The 25,707-nt window shown below is 35.1% G+C and overlaps 3 protein-coding genes across 4 annotated transcripts; 1 reads left to right on the plus strand and 2 right to left on the minus strand.

Moving 5' to 3' along the window:
- Window positions 1-249: 249 nt before the first annotated feature.
- LOC142615583 (uncharacterized) lies at window positions 250-5,326 on the minus strand. 2 transcript variants are annotated; one of them, XM_075788321.1, is made up of 7 exons: window positions 5,075-5,326; window positions 4,847-4,947; window positions 2,783-2,851; window positions 2,592-2,650; window positions 2,132-2,192; window positions 1,997-2,050; window positions 250-787 (listed from the first exon to the last, which is right to left on the minus strand). In XM_075788321.1, exons 1-7 carry the CDS (start codon window positions 5,235-5,237, stop codon window positions 503-505), a joined length of 792 nt encoding a protein of 263 aa, XP_075644436.1. In that variant the 5' UTR covers window positions 5,238-5,326; the 3' UTR covers window positions 250-502. The 2 variants fall into 2 exon arrangements, with proteins under 2 accessions (XP_075644436.1, XP_075644437.1); XM_075788322.1 differs by having other exon boundaries at window positions 2,132-2,148; window positions 2,582-2,650; window positions 5,075-5,317.
- A 4,621-nt stretch (window positions 5,327-9,947) lies between these two features.
- LOC142615581 (SURP and G-patch domain-containing protein 1-like protein) lies at window positions 9,948-17,548 on the plus strand. Its single transcript, XM_075788319.1, is given in 10 exon segments — window positions 9,948-10,076; window positions 11,412-11,917; window positions 14,030-14,156; window positions 14,386-14,492; window positions 14,969-15,109; window positions 16,250-16,380; window positions 16,382-16,400; window positions 16,562-16,744; window positions 16,934-17,112; window positions 17,226-17,548. Coding segments are annotated over 9 exon segments (1,314 nt in total). The 5' UTR covers window positions 9,948-10,076; window positions 11,412-11,517; the 3' UTR covers window positions 17,253-17,548.
- A 3,884-nt stretch (window positions 17,549-21,432) lies between these two features.
- Window positions 21,433-22,268, minus strand: LOC142617025 (uncharacterized). Its single transcript, XM_075789731.1, has 2 exons — window positions 22,203-22,268; window positions 21,433-22,155 (listed from the first exon to the last, which is right to left on the minus strand). Exons 1-2 carry the CDS (start codon window positions 22,266-22,268, stop codon window positions 21,433-21,435), a joined length of 789 nt encoding a protein of 262 aa, XP_075645846.1.
- Window positions 22,269-25,707: the final 3,439 nt, after the last annotated feature.

The raw sequence follows: 25,707 nt of genomic DNA on the forward strand, positions 1-25,707 counted from the left end.
TTTATGTGTGTGTTTTCTGTTTTGGTTCTATTAGAGATGAATGAGGTCATGCATTATCTAAACTGGCCCAATAACTCTTTTTGGGCCAAGCAACTTGGGTCCCCAACTCAGTAAAGCTATTTGTTTATGACTGTTGGAAATAGATGGAAGGTCAAACCATATACCAACCCATTAACAGGCATTTGATTAATGGAATTCAACATCCTTCACTCTCTTTCTGTAGGCTAGCAAACACTCAATTCCATTCCCTATTTCCCAATCATGTTTTTAATGAGTTAACTGTCAACAACAAAAGACCCTCATTCTGCAAGATATCTTTCAGGATTTTAAATGTCATACAATCACAATAAAACTCAGAAGGATCGAATAGTCCTATAATAATCTTGTCCTGTCTATGAATGAATGAACACTGCAGTCTATAGTCTATACTTCTTCCAAAAATGCGATCTCCATTGGATGAAATTCAAGGTTCCAATAAACTATGAAACCTGCTACCATTGAATTAAGCAAATAGATCCTCAGTAATAAATGATTGAGATTGTTCTGTATCCATACAATTTTCGGATGGGATTTGAAGTTGTTCATAGTTTAGCTGTCTGGAAGCTTCATACAAGGCAATGCCAACACTTACAGAGAGATTTAGACATCTAACATAGGTTTCAACCATTGGAATCCGAATAGTACCCCCGCCAAAGGTTTCACTTTTGCAGTCCAGCAGAGCTTCAGGAGGTAGGCCACTAGTTTCTGAGCCAAATATGAGATAGTCACCTCTTCTGTATGAAAAGTCCTGCAAAAATAGAATTGATGATGTTCAAATCTAAAGACATTCCAATTAATATGAAGCTGAATGATGTAACCCGAGTTACTAAACTGTATCATGCAAATTTCCAATAAGAAAAAAGAAATCTAAACAAAAAACCCACAATGATTATATCATTAAAATGTCCCCTGAACATATTTATGTACTTTTAACGGTGTGCCATTTTGAAAGATATTGAAGTAACATGAATTATCTCGCAAATTCTGCCAGAGTACTAAATATAGAGGAGTGGCTCATGCATCATTGAAATTATGAGGAACGAAAGTACAGACTATAAATTCATGGTAAATCATTTTCACGTGATTGATTAAGAAAATCATATAGAGAATGACATGATAATAGAGAGAAAGGTCCAGGTCTGTACTAGTTTCACTACATTTCAGAAAACTACATGATAATACAAAGGAAGTGTCCTCATGATGATACCACGTCTCACCCATTTCTCCAAAGTTCAGAAGCCAGCTATGAAAGACATGTCAATCTCCATGCATTAACTCCTAAACTTGGGCCACCAATGGCTTCTACAGGCAATTGTTTCTGTACTATTGGCTGTTGATGCCCCTAAGCAAGTGGGAAACCCTTTTATAGATAGCTGTCTTGCCTTAGTTACTTAAGATTTCTAGTTTCTTCCTTGAATGAGCTCCAAATGTCTTGGCATTTTGTATCTCTCACTCTCACTATTGCATTGATTAAATATCAACATGTAACATGCATTATAGTTATGGTTTTTTCAAACTTATAATTGTAATTTACACAACCCTCTATTCGTTTACATTGCATGCCTTTTTCTTTTATGACTGTACCTTTTATGTTTGAAAGGCAAATCCAACTCATGCTATAGTGGGCTGAACCCCATGAACTAAACTTCCACCACTTTTTTATGAAAAAAGAAGGAATGCTATTTGGTCAAACAACCATGGGCATTTATATTTCTATTCGGTTTCATTAAACCTAAGATCCATAACCTTAATGTCAGTTAACCAGTGACAAACACATACAAATAGTTCAGAGTTCAAGTCAGGTTTCTATGAGAAAATCAACATGCTTCAGGGACTCTAACTGAGGTATTCAAGTTTTCACATCATAAATAAATCTTAGAATATGAAGTGACACAATGCACATTACAAACACATATAGGTATAGAGCAAAACAGAAAAAGGAAAGTTGGCAACTTACCGAATGAATTGCTGTTCCTCTTTTGGTGAACGCAAGCAACCGCTTTTCCCCATCCTGTATCATAAAGCAGAAAGCTAGAGAAAGGTTGCTGAATCTCATTTTAGGAATTTTTTTTTTAAAAAAAAAAAAAAGAACCTGTTGCCTGAAATAGTCTTGAAACTCCATCCATGAGTCATGAACTTTAACAACCACATATCTAATGTTGAGAGTTAGTTGTTGAAAACAGTAAGTATTAGGACTTGATGATATAAAATATTATGTAAAGCTGTTGTAAAAAAAAACTGTTCTGCAACAAGCCATGAGTGAATCCTGTCAATCAAACAAGTTCAAACTATTGTATCTCAAGTTGGCATGAAAGGCAAGAGTGCAAGGCAAGCATATCCTTCCTAGAAAAAGTAACTTTCCAGGTTGTGAAAAATTAGCTCAGTACTATGTTATAACCTCAAGGCAGAAAAAAAGGTTATGCATTTGGTTCGCATACCAATATCAGTTATTTAAAATGCTACAAGTAAATTTTTATATGTGACAGAAAGATTAGCACAAGTAAAGAAAATTCATAGAAGAAACAACAAATAGAACAGATACTTTTGGATACGGCCAATAATCCAACCCTGCCCGCTTTAGCTTCGCATCATCCACCTGAAATCCTAATGGCTGAAGAAGAAAAGAAGCACGTTCAACAAGAGTCAGCAGCAAATTTTATTATGAAGGGGCAGTATAAAACAATTTAATCTTCCTGCTTATACAAACAAAAATAATAATGGAACTCAAACTGGCAGTATCTACCCCAACAAGGTGTAGTCCAACAGCTGATGCAGCGCATGTTCTGGCAATACAACCTGTGTTTCCAGGAATCTGCCAATGACAATAGAAATCTCAGTACCAGCCTTGAGAAAATGCAGTTGTCTGCAACCCAAAAGAAAACATTGAGAAATTATAATTTTGGAGTCACCAAAGTCTGGAATACCCAAAATATTGTTCTCTACGATTTGGAGAAATTAAAGAGAAGGAAAAGTTACACACCATGGTCTTTCAAACTTTAATTATCTAACAAAAAAATTTAAGTAGTATGGTACTATATATTAAACTCCCACGTACAGATACACTTGTTAACTCACTTGGGAGTAATTAACAAACTCAACGTGGCACCACCTATAGACGTGAAATCACTAACCATCTTTGACACAATGGATACAAATTAACGCACAGTAAATACTGAGAATTCAAACCAAGAACTAGGCATTACTATCAATACACTTCATTTTCACTCTAACAATTTTACAACAATAAATATCAAGTCATCAGCCACCAATAGCATCCAATGCAGCTAAAAAACTTGAACCTGATTTTCACATGTAAAGTACTGCTTATACAGTTATACTATCAATGATTAGTTTACTACAATCACAAACTCTTCAAATCCTGTTCAATCGATAACATTTTTTATTTTAAAAAAATCCTGGTTAAAATAATGTTCTCGACTTCACACCCATTCTTAAACTTGTCTAAAGATTATTCTGCAAAAATCCTTTTTTCTTCTCCCACAGCCTACACTTGAGTGAAACAAAGATAAGTACAAGATGATTCATTAATAATTTGGAACATTTAGTGCTACTAGAACTTATATTTGGCACCTCATGTGAAACTATTATTACCAGTTTACCCCTTAAAGAACTGTACTTCACGATCCAAAACATTTGCAATTTCCTGTACTCCCTATAAATTTGATACTTTTTATGTTTGAATACATAATACACTAATAAATATACAAGAATACCACAAACTTTTTTTTTAATAATAAAAACAGTTGCCTTTCTACTCAATTCACCCATAAAAGCACAACATAACCTGAATATGGCCAAACTTCTGCAGAGGAAAACTTCATCATGGGTACCCAATAAGATCGCATAAAAAAAGGGTCATACAAACTATGTACTCAACTAAAACAGAATAAATACAAACCTCTTATTTGACAATTAGATACTTTTAGTGCTACTATAACTTATACTATCCTTCAATAAGTATTGTCACAACCTTAGGATTTGCTAGCTAAGCATTTGTTCTATATGCCTAAAAGGCTTAAAGGACTACTGTTGGAACACCCCGTAATTACTTATATAGCCTAGATTGACCCATTATATGTTTGATGCAGGACTCAATACACACACGCACAACATAGACTCATACAATACAATTCAATTCAGGGTATCACAAATACATTATATATAAATAACATAAAAGTAAAGATGTAGCTTTTTAAGACTTTTTTTTATTTATTTTATGAATCAGAAATACTATTGATTAAAAGAAATCCAGTACAGAATCCAGAGTCAAATGACTCAATACAAAGCAATGCGAGTAGTACTCAGACTGCAGAACAAATGAACCAAAACAAAACTTCTAAAATATCACAAACTCTTGCAAACACTGCCAGCAATTACAAAATCTGGCAAGACAAACCAGCACACACAGCAGCTAATAGACTAATCTTCTGAGCAGCGAGCACATTCACTCATCTCTTCAAGGCTTAAAAGCTTTTTTAACCACGGCATCCCTTAAAAGACATTAATGCACTATTTTCCTCTTCTCACAGTAAATTTTTTATACTGCCTTTTGTTAACGAATGTCCTAATGACATAAGGTACTTTTCATACTTTACTAAACCATGTTATACATTTTCCAAAATGTAAATTCAAATTATGCACAAATATGAAGAAAAGCACACACACACAGCCACAATGAAATTTGTGTGTATAAACTAAGGAATTATTGACAATTGCATTAAAGCTCAAAAATTGAAAATTTATAACTCCTTTTAACACTTGCCCATTAACAACTCCTTCTGGGTACCTGAGGTGAAACCAATACAACTTGAAGAAGCTTTCTTGTTGAAACCTGGCTCACTGCCTCACCAACCCCACAAGGCAAAGAACTCCCATTTCCTCTCTCCGCTGCACCATCATAACAACACATATATTACAACACCCAATTTAATCAAGAACAGTATATACAAATATACATACATATAAACATACATGGGTGCACATATATATAGAAAAAATGAGAGAGAGAGATTACAGAGAGAGCACACGGTAGGGGAGGAGAGAGAGAGGTGGAAGTGCTTGTGCTTGAGTTTGAGTTTGAAGTGGCCAAAGTGGGAAGAGCGAAAGGGAAGAGCTCTGGAGAGAAAATGAAATGGGGTTATATGATTTAGCGATTTTAGGAGATTTGCTGTGTCCATGTTTAGCTATAGCTAGCTTTGTTTGAGTTCCTTTCTTCCTCTACTTCTTGCTGCTCTCATTCTATTATCCTTGTGTTCTTGTGTTATGTCTTAAGTCCTATAATGTTTCTTTTTTTGGTTAGTCCTCAATTTTATTTTATTTTATTTTTAATAAGATAGAAAAATAGGTTTATTTATATGGTTTTTTTTTAGGAGGGGGGCTTTATCACAAATATTTTAGTTTCTCTCCATTGAAAATATTTTTCATCCAATAAGAAATTTATCATCAAGCTTAGACTGCGTTTGTTTTGGCTAAAAATATTTTCAAGAAATTATTTTACACCCGGGTGTGTGTTTGGCACCTCTTGAAAATCCAGTCAAATTGAAAATTTGATTCAGTTTGATTGTAAAATAAGCCCCTCAAGCTGTAAATACATTTCTGTTTCTATTTTACCTTCAAATGGTTTGTTTTCAGGACTCAGAGAGAGAGAGAGAGAGCACCGGTGGCCGCCTAGCCAAGCTCTAGCAAGCTCAAATCGTACCGCCCCCACTGCCCAGATCACGTGCCAACCAATTTTTTTTTTTATTCTCTCTTCTTCCTCAACTCTTCTTCTCCCTCTTGCTCATCATCGCCGATCTAACCGTCATCGACCACCAGCCCACCCCTCCCTTATCACCGATCCACAAACACCCAAGACCCACCTCTCCGATCGCCAGCCATGCACCGACGAGTACAAGTTGAGCTCCAACGTCATGCTCCAACGTCGCCACCATCTAGATCGGAGCCTTGCATCTCATTCTCGTCGTCGTCGCTGAAGATTGTCGCCACCGCTGAAGACCAATCTCTCTTTCCCTCAATCTCTCAATCTTTCTCTCTTTGATCTCTGATTTTTTTTGTTGTTGTTGTGGTGGTGTGGGTGGTGGTGTTTTGGTGGTTTTTGTGTTATGTGGTGCTAGTGTGTGGGTGCTGATGAATTTTTTGATATACAATTTGTTTGGAAGCTGAGAAAATGGTTGAGAAAAATGTGAGAAACCAGTATAAAATTTGCATTTTCAAAATATTACCAAACACTTGAAATTATTTTCTAATATAATTTTTAAAATGCAACCAAACACTAGAAATTATTTTCCTTTTTCGAAAATATTTTCACTTGAAATTATTTTATCCCCGAAAAATATTTTACAGTAAGACAAATGCAGCCTTAATAGGGTTTTTGTTAAATTTAACCTATAAACTCCACTTATTCTATTTTAATTAATCCACCATTCATGTAAACCTACATTAGCCTTTCAACTCATCTTTATTTCATTATTATTAATATTATATGTTTCTTATTTCTTTATTTATTACACATTTACAATTCAAGACACAAAATCCAGATTACACTAATCTGATTTCCCTATTAGACCTGCATCAACCTAGAAAAAAAAATAATCCACTCTCCAAATTGACCCACATTAACCTTAGCGGCCCCAAAAGAGTTCCTTGTGGAGCATTATAGGGTTTTGGTTGCGAAGAGGCACGAGAGTATTGTAAATTTGCACACGAGGTGGCATTTAGCATTAGCAAACTTGACAAGTGACATTAACACACATGAACAAGGACAATAAGTTCACTAGTGTGAGGGTCTTAAGAGAGTCGATTGATAGTTATCGGTGGTTGTATATGTTTTTGTGTGGTGGTTGAAAGTGTTTCTACTTCGGGGGTGGATTGATGGTGGTTTATGATGAAGGTGTGGTGGTTTTATTGTTGATGGTTCTCGGCAATGAGCTCAAAAACCTTCTTAATTTGACATGTCTCAACTTGGGGAAAATATACCCTATTATGGGTATATGAGTCATCTCCCTCATAGTTGGTGCATCCCACTTAGCTATGAGGGTGGACTCATAAACAAGTATAAGGGTATACTTCCTCCTTAACTTGACCTCGGTTTTCCAAGAGAGAGTGTAAAATCAAAACCTTTTACCTTTTGAATTGAAGAAAATTATAATAAAATGCTAGCCAACTATTTTAAAAGAGGAAAATGCATAGCGACTGTAAGGACCAAAAATCACAAACAGAGCTAAAAGCCCAAAAATGAATCCAATAATTCAAGGCACAAAACAAAGAATTTATAGAGAATGGACAATACAGTAAAAGACGGTTACGTCCTGAGAATTTCTCTTCGAATGAAAAGAAACAGTCAACACTTGTCCTCGGATTTTTCCCAAGGAAGAATCTAATATATTCAATTATCCCTATGCACTATTTTTCTTCCTATCTTCCAGCCCCCCCCTCCAGTCACTTCTACACCCTTATTTATACTCCTTGCATTTGTCATCTCAACCCTTCATCTCTCACCTAACTATTTTCTTTTGTTGAAATTTGTATGCTTGCTTGTAGAAGGTGGTGGAAAGAAGCTCTCCAGCTATGATTTACACTGTTCAAGTCACCTCTACATCAATGCAACTGATAAAACTGATGCTCCATATTTAATGCAGTCAGGAAACTAGGTGCAGAACATTCAATGCGGAGCTACCTGCTCTCAAACCCGATATTTTCATCTTCTCTGCCATATACCACCAATTTACCCTTTATACTTCTCCACGCAATCATGCCTCTACGTCCTCGGGTCTTATTCTAATGGAGCTCTCCTTTGCTCTTTAATCTTTATCCTCGGACCTCGGGCCCCCACAACGACTATTATTATTATTTTTTATAATCAACAAGGTAATTATTAATGTAAACTTTAACTACTTAGTCACATTTGTAATTAACAATGATTCAGAAATTTAAAAAAAAAAAAAAAGGCATTAAAAAATGTTCATAACTTACTAATGTGATAAGTTGTGTGTGTGGAAGCGCGCGCACACACACATCTATGTATATTAATGAAATGTGATAAATTGAAATCAAAGATTTATTATTTTCCTTGGGTTCACTATTAACACAAATTTTATTATACACTAATAAAAATATACTACCTCAATATATATAAAAAAATTATAAAAATATATTGTATCAGTTATTCGTTAAGACTTCTTTAATTTGTAGAAAAATGAAAAAGAAAAAAGAAAAAAATGCAATACACTTAAAGTGCTTTATTTTTGTTATTTTTTAAGTATAATTTACATTAAATCTTTACTAGCCTCATCAAATGTGCTTTGCGCGTGCGATGAGGCTTTTTTTTTTGGGTTTAGTGGTCCTATTTTATAGCAAAAAAAAAAGTCAGTGTCTTTTTTTTATATATATATATATAATTTATAATTTTTAAATATAATTTATAAGTGGATAAAGTAATTTGAAAATTAACAGGAAAGTGACCCTATTTTTTAGGAAATATTTTAGTGGGAGTTAGAGTTGTATTTTTACCGAATTGTCCTTTAGTTTTGTCTCTACTTAAACATAGGTGTGTAGGAGCATTTTTGAACAAAAAAAATGAGAATTTCCAACATAAGATGCCCCTTAAAATAGTAGTATAGAAAACAGGGGAAACCCCTTAAATAGTATTGTAGTATAGAAGATTTTTTATTTTTCATGGGTTCACTAATAACACAAATTTTATTATACACTAATCAAAATATACTACCTCAATATATATCAAAAAATTATAAAAGATATATTGTATCACTCATTCACTAGACTTCTTTAATTTGCAAAAAAAAGAAAAGAAAAAGAAAAAATGCAATACACTTAAAGTGCTTTATTTTTTTGTTATTTTTTTTAAGGATAATTTACATTAAATCTTTACTAGCCTCATTACATGCGTTTTGTGCGTGCAATGAGGTTTTTTTTGGGTTTAGTGGTCCTATTTTATAGCAAAAAAAAGTATGTGTCTTTTTTTTTTTTTATATATAATTTTTATTTTTTATATATAATTTATAAATGGATAAAGTAATTTGAAAATTAACAAGAGAGTGACCCTATTTTTTAGACAATATTTTAGTGGGATTTAAAGTTGTATTTTTACCAAATTATCATTTAGTTTTGTCTCTACTTAAACATAGGTGTGTAGGGGCATTTTTGAACAAAAAAAATTGAGAATCTTAAGCAGAAGAAGTCCTTTAAATAGTAGTATAGAAAACAGAGGAGTCGGGAAACCCCTTAAATAGTACTGTAGTATCTATACTACTATTAAATGGGCTCCCCTATTTGGATTTTCTCATTTTTATGGTTCTAAAATGCCCCTACATCCCTATGTCTAAGTAGAAACAAAACTAAAGGACAATCTGGTAAAAATACAACTCTAACTCCTACTAAAATATTGCCTAAAAAATAAGGTCACTTTCCTATTGATTTTCAAATTATTATTTTTCACTTATAAATTAAATTTTCAAATAAAAATTATATATATAATAAAAACACATGTTTTTTGTTTGCTACAAAATAAAACCACTAAAAAAAAGAAACTCATTGCACGTGTGAAGCGCGTGTAATGAGACTAGTAGAAGATTTATTATTTTCCAAGGGTTCACTAATAACACAAATTTTATTATACATTAATCAAAATATACTACCTCAATATATATCAAAAAATTATAAAAGATATATTGTATCACTCATTCTATAGACTTCTTTAATTTGCCCAAAAAAAAAGAAAAAAGAAAGCTTTTTTTATTTTTATTTTTTTAAGGATAATTTACTTTAAATATTTATAACCGTAAAAAATGGCATAATAAATATAAAACCGTGAATCTACACCGCGCTTTTACCGACCCTATAAATAAGCTAGTCGTGCTTTCTCGTCCTCTAGCTTCTAAAAAATTAATTCCATTCCCAAAATCCAATTAGGGCAAACGAGAAAATTTTAGCAAGTCGAATCCGATCGGTTTAGCGATCTGAGATCGAATCGATTTTGAAGCATACATCTTCGGATTAAAGTAAGTCAATATTGATCGAAAATCGTTTCGTTTTTGTGTTTGTTGTGGCACTTGGATTTCGTTTTCATTGGACGTGTATTGTGTTTGTTAGGGTTTTGATTTTGGGCTTTTGAAATCTTCGATTTGCATGCACCTTTTATTGATTACAAGCTTTTTAGGGATTTTGAATATTGGGTTATGAAAAAGTGATGAAATTAGTCAGTGTTTGTGGTTAGTGATTGGGTATTGCTAAATTTGATTAGTTATTATTGGGTTTTTGGGGTTGATTGGGTTTGTGTTTGAATGATTAAATGCTTGAAATTATATTCAGATGGATTGGGTGCATAAATTGTATGAAAGTTTTGTTGTTTAGGGTATGCAAACAAATTTGAAGCATGAAAAGATTATATTTTAATACGATTGAATGGTGTATTTTTGAATGTAAGTAAAAGCTTTTCTTTTTCCTAGATTTAGGGATTTTTTTTGAGATGTTGGAGATATTTGTTCTGTATTTAGAGCTAAAAGTGGTCAGAATAGGAAATATATAGTTTTGGATAAATGGAATATGGGGTTTGTCTCAGCAACCTGAATTTGAATTCTAAAAGGTTTTGCAATGGTGCATAATGTGCAATTTTCCCTGTATTGCTTGGGCATTAGTTTTGGATAAGTTGGACGGTATTAGAACTGCGTTTTTATGCTATCTGACTATTCATTAGTTGGGGGTGAGGGAATTTGAACCCTGGACATCTCTTTTGGAAATACCAGGACGTGTCAGTTGAGCTACACCTACAAGGCTCTTGGCTTTATGCAATCTGCTTATTGTGGGCCTTACATGGCAATAGAAGGAAAGGGAGTAGTACATAATGTGCATTTTAGTCGCCATCTCTTTTCCCACTTTTTTGCAGTTGCTATGCATGAGTCAGCTTCAATCTGAGTATTATATTATGGTAGTTTGTGACTTGGAGGTTGGTTTTGTTTCTTCTTTATAGGTTATATTGGACAATTTTAGTGTAGTTAACTAGTTATGATTTGTATTTTATGGAAAATTGCTTAGTACATAGGCTATCAGAACTTGTTTATTGCTTTTAACTTTCACATATAACATGCAACTATGTTTTTTTTTTTTTAATTAAAAATTTTTGGATTGTTAATTTAAATCTTGTATTTAAAAAAAGAAAAGAAAAAAGAAATGCACTTCACTGCTCTCAATGTTGTGATTTTGGTGTTTGTGGGTGATCGATTTTTATTGTTAGTTAACCATACATTGCACCTTTTCATTTGGATTATTTGTTTATTTTTCCTGTTGGCATATGCTATCATTAGTTGATTAAGAACTGTTTCACGTTCACAAATTAGAAAGACTGGAGCTAAAGTTCCAGTTCATTTTCTAAATAGCTTGGAAGCTTGTTTGTCGAACAGTTTACCTGCTGTACACATCCTAGGCATACTTGGTTCTTTGCCAATGGACAAAGGTGTACCTCCTAGTCTCTTTGTTAATGATGGTTCATTCATGGAGAGGTTCAAACAGCTTCAACAAGAGAAGGAAAAGGAGAAGAGTGCAAAATTAGAGGAGTCTAAACCGATCAAAATTAAATCAGGGTCATTGACGGCTAATTCTACCATTAGTAGAACAAGTGTGGATAAGACCAATGATACACAGAAGAAACCCCAAGCTTCTTCAGGTGGAAAACTTGCTTTCAGCTTGAAACAAAAGTCAAAGATTGTGGCACCTCCTGTTAAGCTAGCAGATGAGGATGAAGATGAAACAGATGCTGGTAAAGTTTCAGCCGATGCACCAACGAAACGACTAAAGTTAGATCACTCAGATTCTTCTGAACATTCATCAAGACAAGTGGATGTTGGTAATTACTGAATACATAATAATTATTTTATTTTGTTAGGTTGCTATAGAAGGTCTGCAGATCTTTTGGTATTTTGATTTACTGAGGAACAGAATCAGGAAAATATTGCCACTATTTGTTGTTAGTTTTTTTGTTTCAATAGCCTTTTTTATAGTTCTAGAATTGCACATGTTTTTTAACTTCATTTTATGAAGGGATGATGCAAATCTTTTCTGTATCATTCCATAGAATGAGTACAAAATAGATCCATCTGCTAAATTCCTTTTTTTTTCTTCTTCTTCTTCTTCTTTTGGATAAGTCTAACTTCAATATTTCTACAGTCTTAATTTTTAAGTATTCAATTTGTCTTAGTAGCTGCCATGTGAATTTATCTTATCTTATCTTTCTCTTTCCTTTTTATTAGTTTGTTATTTGTTTTGATAAGTTGTTGGCTTTGTTATGGAACTTACTTTTTTTCCTGAACTTTCAAGTGGCCATCTTTTTCATGATGTTAACAGTGCATCTTGATTTTCCATTTGTCATATGATATAAAGCTATGACGGATGGAAAAGCATTCTCAGTTCCATTTTCTTGTTTCTTTTGGTTGTCATTTCTCACCTACTGTGATTACGTTGTATTTTCGTCTGAAGTTGGTACTCCTCTCCAGTAGAAGGTTTATTTTGCGTTGTTTACCAATTTTAAGGCACTTTATGGTCCAGTCATGGTTCTTGATGAAATTAAAGTTTGATAAGCAGTGGCCACCTTACAAAATTTTAGAAAGAGTGAAAGCAGGGAAATGGAAGAGAATTGATTTTTTTTTTGTTTGTTTGTATTTTTATGACTTTTTTTGGGGGTGGGGGAGGGGTAAAGTAGGGGAAGTTGGAGGAAGAATAAGTAGGGTTTATTGCTGAGGTGTTTGTATGTCCTCGGGTCTGTTTGAGATCCGCTTATTTTGCTGGAACTGAAATTTTTTTGTTGCAAGTACTATAGATAAAGGTAAACTTAGCTGAAATAGTACAGTAGGACTTATAAATAGTACCAAAAAATGCAATGTGACTCATGAATAGTAATAAAAATAAGCTGAATAGTAAAATAAGTTGACAAAAATAATCTTTGCCAAATGAACACCTAGTTTTACCTAATTTGTTTTGGAGTGGGCTTGGGATGGTAATATGTAGAACTCCTATTTGATTCTCTTCATGCTCTTTTGAACTCTTAGGAAATGTTTTAGGTAGAGGCTAACTAGAGTTTGCTCCTTCCCTTTCCTCTGCCAATCAAAGTAGTTTCTTTTCTATTTTTGGTTAACCATCTTCAAAATTGTAGGTCTTGTGCATAGCCTTTTCAAAACAGTTTGATCCTTTGGTCTTTTACATTTATAGTTATTATTGTAAATGAGCTTCATCCTTTTACATTTATAGTTATTCTTGTAAAGTTTGATAAGCAGTGGCCACCTTACAAAATTTTAGAAAGAGTGAAAGTAGGGAAATGGAAGAGAATGGATTTTGTTTGTATTTTTATAAGTTTCTTTGGGGGTGGGGGAGGGGTAAAGTAGGGGAAGTTGGAGGAAGAATAAGTAGGGTTTGTTGCTGAGGTGTTTGTATGTCCTAGTTGTGCCTAATTTGTTTTGGAGTGGGTCTGGGATTATAATATGTAGAAGTGTAGAACTCATATTTGATTCTCTTCATGCCCTTTTGAACTCCTAGGAAATGTTTTAGGTAGAGTCAATCTAAAGTTTACTCCTTCCCTTTCCTCCACCAATCAAAGTAGTTTGGTTAACCATCTTCAAAATTGTAGGTCTTGTGCATAGCCTTTTCAAAACTTTTTGATCCTTTGGTCTTTTACATTTATAGTTATTCTTGTAAATAAGTTTCATCCTTTTCATTGGGTACACTTTTATCGAGGAAATGATATGGGTGTATATCTCTACTCTTGAAGTGGTATGGATGAAGAGGACAAAACATTCTTGAATATTTCTTGTCTCATGACTGCAGCTTATACCTTAAATACCTATCAACATTGGTGGAAAGAGATGTTCAATGAAAGATTTGGAATATGTGGCAAGCCTGCTACAAGAGTAATTTGCATAACCTTGTTCATGCTCTCGGTATTAATCAGTTTATAAGTGATATGCAGCACCACCATCTCCAAGTGATCCTACAGTGAAGAAAGTTGCTGACAAATTAGCAAGTTTTGTGGCTAAACATGGAAGGCAATTTGAGCATGTTACACGTCAAAAGAATCCTGGTGATACCCCTTTTAAGTGAGTTCCTTAATGACAATTGAATCTTAATATGGGTTATTTATTAGTTTATGCTCTCTGTTGAGGTCCTTGGCATGGCTTTTTTCCCATTTCTATTAGGTCATATTATATAATTTTTTCATTTATATAGGAGGTTATTTAATTTTCCACTTTTTGGTGTTGGCAATCCTCCCTCCCCACAGATACATTAAGAAATTTCTAATGCGTGGTATTATGTATTCTTCTGCAGATTTCTATTTGATGAAAGTTGCCCAGATTACAAATATTATGAATATCAGCTTGCTGAAGAGGAAAAGGCTCTTTCACAGACAAGTGAATCCCAATCATCTCACAGTGGTTAGTAGTTGAATCTTGACGAAATGATTTTGGTGGTTCTTGGGTATGGAATTTTCAGCTAGGTTGCGTTTGGATTTGATGATTAAAATCAGGAAATTTGAAGAAAAATTGCTAGCATAGATAGCTTGAAATAAATTTAATAATACATGGGGTTTGAGTCTTGGAGATTTTGCTAAAACAAAATTTATTGACTTGTATGTTTTTGGGCCTTCTGCACATTTTACAATCAAAGTAGTAGTAGTGGTCCATCAGTACAATTCCTAGTATCTAGATTTTATATGCACGTTTTATTTGGTTTTCTATAGACATATGGGTTATGATCCTAAGGGAAGAATCATTTATTTATATGTTTGTCTACTTGTCATGGTATTGCCACATTCCTCCCTCAATATTTGTTTATAATTTAGTGTTATTAATATCATTATTTTTTTATTGCCTTCCAGCCTAATTTGTAATTTTGGTGCTTGAGTGTGTAGGTGGTACAAGTACTTCAGCTTCTAAATCCAACAGTGGTTCTCAAAGGTCTTCTCATCAGCATTTGAACTATCAAACCCCTGCCTCCGCTTTATATGCTGCCACTGAGGATCCAAGAGTTCAAACAGCAGCAGGAAGATATGGTAATGATATATAAATAGTTCTTCTTTGCTTTTTATGGGAAATGCATTCAACTTCTACTTTCAGTTTTTCTTCCAACATTTTCAGTTGGTGCCGTGCTTAATTATGGTCAAGCTCTTCTATATACAGCTGATTAGCTACTGATCTCATTCTTAGTTGCAGTTGGCATGAATTTGTGTTTACTTTGATCGAAGGATACATTTTTTTTTTTTGAGACACTGATCAAAGGATACATTATTACAAAGAATAGTTGCATTAGAAAATATCCTAGAAATATTTTTAATAGGAGAACATAGATATCCTATATTTAGCGTCAAGAGTGGGGATTTGGAAAAACTGAAGGTGCAGCAATGGGTATTATAGGCTCAAAAGGTGTGTGTATGTGTATATATATATATATATATATATTAACACAGTATGAGTGTGATTGACTATGATGATTCTTAATTGATTCAACCAAAGAGGAGCCCTAGAAGGTCATCGTGATGACCATTCCATCTTTTCCTTACAGTATGTTTGGAACGGAGGGAGAGCCACGTCCCCTCCACTCCTCTCCACTCCTCCCCCCCTCATGTCCCTCTATCCAAGCATAGGGTTATTGTTTTCTTAAAGGATCTCCTTTGTTTATTCTCTCTTGCACATACCCTATGACTGGATTTTGAAAGACTTCCCACAGTTCCCATTGAAAATGAAGTGACTTGCTCCATTACTTCTTGGAAAAGCCTAAGATATGTTTTCTGTTTCAGAAGAAGTATTCAATGGTGATTCACAAAAATGAAAAAAGGACTAATAGAACCAGATTATTTTATGAAATATTGGAGGATAATCCCTAGTTTTGTTTTTGATACACTGGTAAGAACTTTGTTATAATTGATGAGGAGCATTTTTTTTTTGTGTTCCGTTGAGAGTGAAGATTTTATCTGAGTGTTTTGGAATGTTTTAGAATGCTTAACTCAAATTTTTAAACAGGATATCATGTGTGTTGGCAGTATCTTACAGATTTATACTTGGTATCTTGCTTGTTTATTATCATGTTATGTTGGGATGCCTCCCAAATTATGAAGTATAAGTGCTTTTGATTGATTGGTATTGAATACTTGTTTGATACACGTGTTTATGATTGCATGCTTTTTTGTTTGTAGGTGAAGCTAGTGCACCAACAGGTGCAGATCCCATAGCAATGATGGAGTTTTACATGAAGAAGGCTGCACAGGAAGAGAAATTTAAACAACCTAAACAATCAAAAGATGAGATGCCACCACCAGCTTCTGCCCCAAGGTCCCGATTTGCTCAGTAAGAGCAAATTTTCTTTGGTTTCCTTGAAGGCGTTTTTATTTGAGCCTTCATTGACCAACTATTTTTATCTGCAACTTTGGGCTTCCCCTGTGTGTGTGTTTTTTTGATTTTGTGCTCACCATGAACATATTTGTCCTCTTTCCAATTGTTGGTCACAGCGGCTTCTTCTAAAAAAGGGCATCACATGGGTGATTACATCCCACAAGAAGAGCTTGAGAAATTCTTGGCTGCTTGTAATGATGCAGCTGCACAGAAGGCTGCCAAAGAGGCTGCAGAAAGAGCAAAAATTCAGGCTGATAATGTGGGGCATAGACTTTTGTCTAAAATGGGTTGGAAAGAGGGTGCCTCTCTCTCTCTCTCTCTCTCTATCACACACACACACACACAAACATGTAAAGGCGTGCAGACACATTTTCACATAGAGACAAATAAACACATACATGTCTTAAAATCTGATTCACGATCCAAATAATTCTTTCAAGATGCTGTGTATTTGGTGAGAAACTTACTTGCCTTTATGTGAATTGCAGGTGAAGGTCTGGGGAGCTCCAAAAGTGGTATTGCAGATCCAATCATGGCAGGCAATGTTAAGATAGACAACTTGGGGGTGGGTGCTCACAATCCTGGGGATGTGACTCCTGAGGATGATATATATGAGCAGTACAAGAAGCGGATGATGCTTGGTTATCGTTACAGGCCTAACCCTCTGGTATTACCTTGAATATTTTTTAATGCTAGCGTTGAATGTGTTTATTAAATAGATCTCCTATGGTTATATTTATGAATGAGTTATGTGTTGCCTTTCTGTTCTCTTTCTTTCAGAACAATCCTCGGAAAGCATACTATTGAGCAACTATACAACGGAAGCCTACATGTCAAAGATTGTCTTAAAGAAATAATTTGAAGTTAAATGCTTAAAAGTATATTCGAGAAGCAAAAAATGGATTTGGTTTCATGTGGCAGGTCATAATGAGTGGATTTTACTTTTTGTGAATTGTGAATTTCAGAGTTTGATGGATTGTAGTCTATACCCTTTCTTTTCAAATTCTTCCTTTTGAGTATAGTAGTGTTCCTATTCACAGTTTCACACTCCAGTGACTTTTTTTTAATGAATGATATGGGCATAGCCTTGATATGTGTTCAAAGAAGTAACCTTTACAAACTTGTCTTGTTTTGACATAATTTGTTGGAACAACAATGTTGTGGAATAATGGAAAGTTAAATGTAACAGGTGCTTGATAATTTTAACATAACATCGGGTAGCAAAAGGTCTCTTGGCTGTGCAACCTGGCTTTCGAGCTGTTTGATCTTTGGTCGTAGTGATCTTCCTTGTCAACCAACTTTTAATGGGTTTTAAGTATGGAAATCATTTAACTAGAGTAAATACATTAACTTAATCAAGTTTTTCTTTGTAGTTCTACTTCTAGTAACTCTGTTTCAACCCTGAATTTTCTCTTATCAAATTGACAGATCAATTTTTTGAAGAACATTAAACGTGTAATTCTTTTTCTTGTTACCTGACACATTCCTCTCTTTCCATAGTCTTGAATTTTTATGTAAATATAATAAAAATATATATTTTTATTTTGAATCCCTTAAGATATCTTTTTAATAAACAACTGTAAGTATAATAAGTTTCAAGTTTCATATTATACTATACAAAGGTTAGGTTCTTTTGTAAGAATTAGTGTTGTAAGTTTGTTTTCCCACTCACTCATTGTTCTCTTTTTTATTTTTCTTTTTTTTTTTAGGGGGGGGGTGTTAAGAGGGGGGAAATTTCATTAAACTAACTAGCCATAAATAGCAAAGTAGGAGTACAACCCCAACGCATCAGAATTTAAAATATTACAAAATTCTTTTGAATAAGGAAAGTCTAAGACAGTAAATGTCCCTAAAAAGTTGCAATCTTCTTTGGCAAGATAGTCTGCACACCTATTCACTTCCTGAAAGACATGGTTGATCCTGACTTTGTGGAATTGATGAAGGAGGTACCTGCAGTCATTAAGTAAAGAAGAGAAGGAGTTAATGGAATTTTTGACAGAGTGCATCAGGTCCACCACAATTTTTGCATCTAATTCAACAAGTAATTAGGAGATGCCGAGCTGGGCAGCAAGCACCAAGCCATCCTGCAGCGTCCATAGCTCAGCAGTAACACTTGAAGCAAACCCAACATGTCTCAAGTACCCCTTAATCCACTCCCCACGGTGATCTCGGATCAGACCACCCCCACTCACCTTGCCAGGATTCCCAAGCGAAGCACCATCAGAATTAAGCTTAAACCAGCCAATAGGGGGTCTGTTCCAGCGCACCTGAACTACAATAGTATGCCTTGATTTCTGGACTTAACACAATAAAAGTGCTCCCTTGCAACTTGCAGACACAGGTGATGCAACTTCAGATTGGGAGGGGAATTCTCAAAAACACATCTGTTTCTATGCATCCACAATTACCAAACAACAAAGGGAAATTGGGAGTACCACAGGATGCCATTAGCTTGAATAAGGTTGGTGCATAGGCAGTTTGTCTTAAGCCACTTCAGTAAGGGTGTAGTAGCTAAAACCATGGACCTCATACTCAAAGGAAGAGACTAAAAAGTCCGTTTGGAAGATCTCTTTGAAACTCGCAAGGATAAGGTTCTTAACCCCCTCCTCATCTGTTATCTACTGCCCAACATAATTTTTTTAAATTCTGAATCTTATTCCTATGCCTCTTAACCAAAGTTGACACATGAAAAAAGGAGGTATTTGAGTCACCAAAGGCAGCCCAATTAAGCCGAGATTTTAGGGCTCAATATTCTTGTTCTTGCCGCATAATTAAGTTGTATTCTTCAATGAGACTTCTTTCCAATTAGATCAGAAAATGATTTGGACCATTGGACAGGGCTTTTTGAGCCCCATTGAGTCTTGCTAGAATTCTTTTCTTTCGAGCAAAAGTATTTCCAAATACTGTTCTGTTCCAAATTTTAGCTTTATTCACAAAATTCTCAATAGTCGTGCCGAGGTTAGGAACAGAATCCCAGGCATTTCTAACAGCATCAGGGAATTTTGGATGATGAATCCAGATCGTGTGAAACTTGAAGGGTTTATCAGTTGTAACAGAAGGGGGTTTGGATAATTCTAGGAGAATAGGACAATGAAAAAAAAAAAACCCTAGGCAAATGGGTCACCGAGGCTTCAGGCAAAAGGATTCTCCAAGCCGGATTACCAAAACATCTATCAATGCACTCAAGAATAAGGTCAGTCACTTGCCTACAATTTGACAACGTGTACTTAGGCCCAAAAAACCTAAGGTCCAAAAAGTTACAATTATCCAACAAGATTTAAATTCTACTGCTCTATTGAGGTTGATCTGCCTACCCTCCATTTTATCATTACCGCACAAAATCTCATTAAAGTCACCTAAGAGTAACCAGGGCAGGTTGTGTAATAGAGCTACTTGAGACAAATTAGCCCAAAGAATTTTTCTTTCAGCTAAACAAGGACTCGCATAAACAGAAGAAATAAGCTAGGTAAGGTCAGAATTGCATACCTTAATAGTCGCATGGATCTCTTATTTAGTGGCAGCTAGCTCAAAAACATCCACCTCTTCTTTCTTCCAGAGCAGCCAAAGTCCTCCTGCGTATCCAATAGTTTCAGTAACGAAGAAACCATCAAATGGAAGTCCTTCAATTATTTTGGCGGCCCTATCACCACCCACACGAGTTTCAGTGATAACCATAATGGAGGGAAAATGATTCACCGTCATTTCGAACACTCTTCTCGTGAAGTCCCCATTCAGGGCAGCCCTACAATTCCACAAAAGAATATTCATTTGGGAATAGTTAATATTAGGTATTTCAATTGGATTGGTCCCCATCTTGGCTAATGCAATCATGCTCCATCTTAGCCTCCTCAACAGGTCTTTGGATACCACTCAGTCTAGCTTCCACACCACTAGATAAGTCAATATCCCCTGAATTTCTTCTCTACAACAAAGAAGGAGATTGCACCTCTTGACTGGGTTAAGAGTCTGGAACAACTTCATCGTAGGCGCATTCCCTATATGTGTTGAGATCGAACCCCTGAAATCGATCACTTTCCTCTCTTGGACTAGCCAACCCGATTCGTCCAAGCGTGGCACTACTAATGACCGCCTTAGCTTGTTCAATTCCTGGGCTTCCTTTTCTGAAATCAACTGCATGTTTGTGAGGAAATTCCACCACTGATTTGGAGTTCTTTCCCATGTTGGGTGATCCAAGGGAAGATTCCCTGTTCTTACACTAGGCGGCGTTATCGGGTATATATGCTTCCAGGCTGCTGTTAGCTCCTCCTCAAACCAACCCAAAGTGTCTGTTGGGGCTGCTCGTATCTGAGCAATTATCTCTTCTAGGATGGGTAAGGCCTTGTTCCTGTGCTAAATTGCCCATCCCACTGTGGGAAGAGGAAGGAGGGAAGGTGAGGGGAAGGCCATGGACAGTACTCGGACAAGCAGCAAGTGAGAAGGGGTTAATGCTGGAATCAGGTTCTGGGTTTGATCACTTCAGAGCTTTGGAGCTTCTAGTGCCTGGGTTTTTTTTGTTGCAGCCCAATCTGGAGATCTTCGCTTTCTTATTCCCACCATTGGCTGTCTGCCCATTGCTAGAAGGCTTTAGGTTGACACTTAGGTTCTCCTTTTTGCGATCTCCATGCTTGGGTAGTGTGTGAATCTCCCTAAAATTGCGTGATGGGAGAGCTATTTCATAAGCTACAGGGGCTTCAACGGCTCTATTAGAAGGACTAGAACTAAATTGAAAGGTCAATTCAGGGCTAGTGGGTGTTAGGTTGTTCAAATTTCCTTCTTTACCCTTATTAACCTTAGGAAGGGCATTTGGTTGTTGGTGGGGCTGATTGGACCCACAGTTTCGTCCAAGTCTAAATAGATTCTTCTTTTTGGTCATTATCATCCAATCACCAAAGTTAGGATCAGGTTGTTCAGTTAGTTTCGTTGGGGACGTTTGTGCACCCTGTTTCTCCAAAGGTTCCTCATGTGTTGTCTTCTCCATTGGTCTAACTTAAAAGTCATAGTTCTTAATTTTGTGCTCGACCCTCCCACAGCAGAAGCACAAAGCCGAGATGCCCTCATACATTACCCTTTGTCTTAAACATCCAACTCTAACCATGTTGATCAGTGGCTTGGAAAGGTCAATTTGCACACACAACCTTGCATAGCTTGCTCTTGAACCCGAGGCAGTGTAAGAGTCAATTCTCAGGATCGGTCTAATGGTTGAACCAATTTCTCTAAGCACCAAGGGATCATAAAACTCAATGGGAAGCTCTAGAAATCTAATCCAAACAGCCACAAAAGAAAATGTAGATTTAGATGCTTTAAAATATGGTTCCCATGGTTTGATTGCAAGAAAATGCTTCCCAATAAACCAGGGACCTCCCTGTAACACTTTGTCATAGTCTGAATCCTCACTGAACTTAATTAGGAAAGAATCCTTCCCAAGATCAACACGATCCATTTTTGTCACTAGTTTCCATAAGGTATTGATTTTGAAAGTGAGGTAATTATATCCCATAGTCTTACCATACACTTTCACTATCAATGCCTTTGTCCAGGGAGCTCTAATCCGAGATTTAGTCTCCTGAGATAGTTTAACATCCACCATGCCCTTTACAATATCACCCAATTTTGTGTCAGACTCCACCTTAGGCTCATCCACCCTTTCAAATCGAAAAGCCTGTGCATAAGCACTAGGGATATCTCCCAACAAGCTGTCCTTATAACTGACCTGTGTACAAAAGGCCTGTCTTAAGGATTGTCTTTGGATTTCCTCACACTCTTCTCAAGCTCTGCATCTTCCTCACTAGTACTTTGGTTAGCTTGTTGAAACTCAGGCTCCATCTCAGTTCTCTTTCGAAGAAGTTCTTATTGGTTCGAACTTAATGTAAACGTACTTTTGCTCATTTAATTTTATTCTCTTACTCTCATTGTTCATCCCCTATGTCTTCTGTCTATATTAACAATTAAAAAAAAAAAATCATATTATACTTGACTCTTAGCTTTTAGATTAGCCTTTTATTTTTTGGGTTAGTTTGTTAGCTTAGTTATTTGTACTTTTTTTTAACTCTCACCCGTATTTTTAGAGTAATTCTTAGGTACACTTGAAGTACAGAGAAATGATATTCCTTCTTCTTACGTTTAGAGTCTGTTTGGATTAAGGCCTCGTTTGGGAGAAGAGAATAGAATGGAATGAAAATAATAATTTTAGAATATTCTTTCCTTCCTTTGTTTGGGAGTTTTAATGAAGGGAATGTAAAGTCCATTCACTTGTTTAAGAGTTTAAGTGGGAGGAAATGGAATGGGTAGAAGGGAATACTCATTCTTCTCTATTCCCTTAAGGCTTCGTTTGGGAGGAGGGAATGGAATGGAATGAAATGGAAAGTAATGAAAAGAATAATTTTAGAATATTCTTCCCTTCCCTTGTTTGGGAGTTTTAATGGAGGGAATGAAAAGTTCATTCCCTTGTTTGAGAGTTTAAGTGTGAGAGAATGGAATGGGTAGGAAGGAACACTCATTCCTCTCTATTCCCTTAAAAATTCAATTTTTCATTCCCTTGAAATTAGGAGGAATAGGAGGGAATGAAATTAGATTTAATGATTTTTTACTAAAACTCCAAAAGACCCCTATATATACAACCCTTTATTTTAAAATAGGGGTCTGATAGTAATATTGTCATAAAATGATTCCATTTCATTCCCTCCATATTGCTCCTTAACAAGATTACTTACATTCCATTCATTTTCATTTCTATTCCTTTATTTTAAAACATCCTATCAAGATTACTTAATTCTATTCCATTCCATTCTTTTCCATTCATTTCCCTTATTTTAATACATTCCATTCCCTTATGATCATTCAATTCCATTCCATTCCCTTATGAACTTCCAAACGGAGCCTAAAACCTCAAATTTTCATTTCCCTCAAAATTGGGAGGAATGAGAGGGAATAGAATTAGATTTAATGAGTTTTTTTACTAAACCTCCCAAAATACCCCTATATATATTTAACCCTTTATTTTAAAATAGAGATATAATAGCAATATTGTCATAAAATGATTCCATTTTATTCCCTCCATGTTACTCCCAAACAAGATTACTTACATTTCATTCATTTCCATTCCTTTATTTTAAAACATCCAATCAAGGTTACTTAATTCCATTCCATTTATTTTCTTTACTTAAATACATTCCATTCTATTCTATTCCCTTATGATCATTCCATTCCATTCTATTCCATTCCATTCCATTCCATTCTATTCCATTCTATTCTCTTATAAACTCCCAAACGGAGCCTAAAGGGGGAAAGAGGGAGATTGGAGGGGAGTAACTCAAAATAGACTAATTTGGAGTTAAATTTATTCTACTTTACGCTACTCTCCCTCAATTCAAATAGGCTATAAGTACGAAGAACAATGCTCTCCTCTCACATTTATGGTTGGGTCTACTATAAATGTGACCATGAATGTAAAAGGAGGAAGCACAATTTCTCCTTATTTCAAGAATACCTTAAAATTTTTCATATTTTTGGTATAATTATAATTTTGTTAACTTTAGGTAAATACACTTGTACACTAATTGAGACTCGCACTACTGGAAAAATAAAGCATCAAAATTCAAAAGTGTTTCTTGGCATCTTGAAAGAAAATAACTGGTCTCTTTATGACGTTCTGCTTCGTTGTAGAAGCAGAGAGATGGAAGACAGTTGGAAAGTAAGCAAAGGTGGTGCCATGACAAATGTCATCAATAGTGAAGGACCATCAAAGATTTGTAGAGACTGCAAGCTTAGATCACTAGCATCTCACTAGCATCTCTGGCTACCAAAAGGTCTATGAATATATTCTGATCTTGTAATGATATTGCACAATAGGGGTATGCAACTTTGGTTTCTTTATGATATCAGAAAGAGAAAAAGAAGAAAAAGGACACGAATAGAAAAAAAAGCTGATCAGGAAAGTGTTGTGGTTTTACTGTCGAGTCAATTTCTTCAATGGTTGAATCTGATTGAAAGGTTGAGGTCCAGTATTCAATTTGGCAAGGGTCCTCAATTTCATCTTTGGAAAAAGCTTTTGTTGTCAATGCCAAACAAATACGGTACTTGGTGGCACTGGCACAATGGGACTATAGTAGTATAGTGCGTGAAAAATATAACAATACAATTTATCTCTCTACTTTTGAGGGACCATAAGCAAGGCTCATGAGTTGGTCCATCAAGCATGTCACAACAGGGTTTTTAAGATAACCGAATGTAAAAAGCTTGTTAGTGTTTGTTTATTTATAAATAAGTCAAATTCAAGCTTTATTTTCGATTTGTTTGTTAAACAAGTTGAGCCCAAAAATAATAAAAAAGTTGTTCACAAACAGGCTTGTGAACATAGGGCTCGATGCAAAACAAGCCAAGCTTAGGCTTGTTTCTAAGCTTGAAAATAAGCTTGATATGGGCATGAAAAAATAGACTTATAGATAATACACATGCCCCACTTGGGACCACTCACCCTAACTGCCGCCCTTAGTTTCATTGACTCATTACTCTTAACATCTTATTCTACACACTAATCTTCTTTAAGAAACCTTATGTCTTATCTCTTTCAATCTTAGTTTAGTTTCTTTCTCTCAACAAACATACGTCTCTCTCTCTCTCTCTCCTTATTTGCTTGAAGCCCCTTTCTGTAATCTTGTCTCATTTGTTTCAAGCCATTCACAGTCTTCACTTACCGCCGGTGATAGAGGTAAATCTCTTCCTTGAAATTTCTTCTTTTTTTCTTTTTATAATTTTTTGATTTAGCCGCCATCCAAGTTTTTCTTGAAATCTCTAATTATTTGAAGTGTAAAATATATAAGTGAAAGACATGCAATTTTAAAAGATGATTGATAATTATGTAGACTTTTTTTTTTTTTTTTTTTTTGTGTATGTGTTCTATGTATCATGTTCATACGGATTATATTTAAGCTTAAGCTCAAGGACTTGATATTAAGCTTGAGTTTGTTTTTGATAATGAAGTTGAGTTTTGCTAAGCCCAAAATTTTGGAATTTTTTTACGAGCTTAAGTTTGAACATAATTTGTAAACTTGGCTTGAATTTAGTACGATTAGATCGGAGAGTATCACAAGTTAGGTATGACTCCAATGAGTGGAAACTTCAATGCATTGTACCGAATAATTTCAATAGATCTAGAGGACAGTGTTAAAACTTAAAAAAAAAAAAAAAAGACAAAAATCGAAATGTTTTCTCAGCATCCTATTGGGATTTCTAATTATGGAAGTAAAGCAAAAGTGGTGGGATC

The sequence above is a fragment of the Castanea sativa genome, chromosome 11 (assembly GCF_040712315.1).
Source record: "Castanea sativa cultivar Marrone di Chiusa Pesio chromosome 11, ASM4071231v1".
Taxonomy (NCBI): domain Eukaryota; kingdom Viridiplantae; phylum Streptophyta; class Magnoliopsida; order Fagales; family Fagaceae; genus Castanea; species Castanea sativa.

Excerpts from the sequence above, each read along its gene's own strand:
- LOC142615583 (XM_075788321.1), bottom strand. The coding sequence starts at position 5,237 with ATGGACACAGCAAATCTCCTAAAATCGCTAAATCATATAACCCCATTT. Across the intron at positions 2,651-2,782 it reads TTGGACTACACCTTGTTGGG|CCATTAGGATTTCAGGTGGA; the intron begins GTAGATACTGCC and ends TTTCTTCTTCAG. Across the intron at positions 2,051-2,131 it reads AAGACTATTTCAGGCAACAG|GATGGGGAAAAGCGGTTGCT; the intron begins GTTCTTTTTTTT and ends TTTATGATACAG.
- LOC142617025 (XM_075789731.1), bottom strand. The coding sequence starts at position 22,268 with ATGGAGCCTGAGTTTCAACAAGCTAACCAAAGTACTAGTGAGGAAGAT. Across the intron at positions 22,156-22,202 it reads ATGCAGAGCTTGAGAAGAGT|GTCAGTTATAAGGACAGCTT; the intron begins GTGAGGAAATCC and ends TTTTGTACACAG.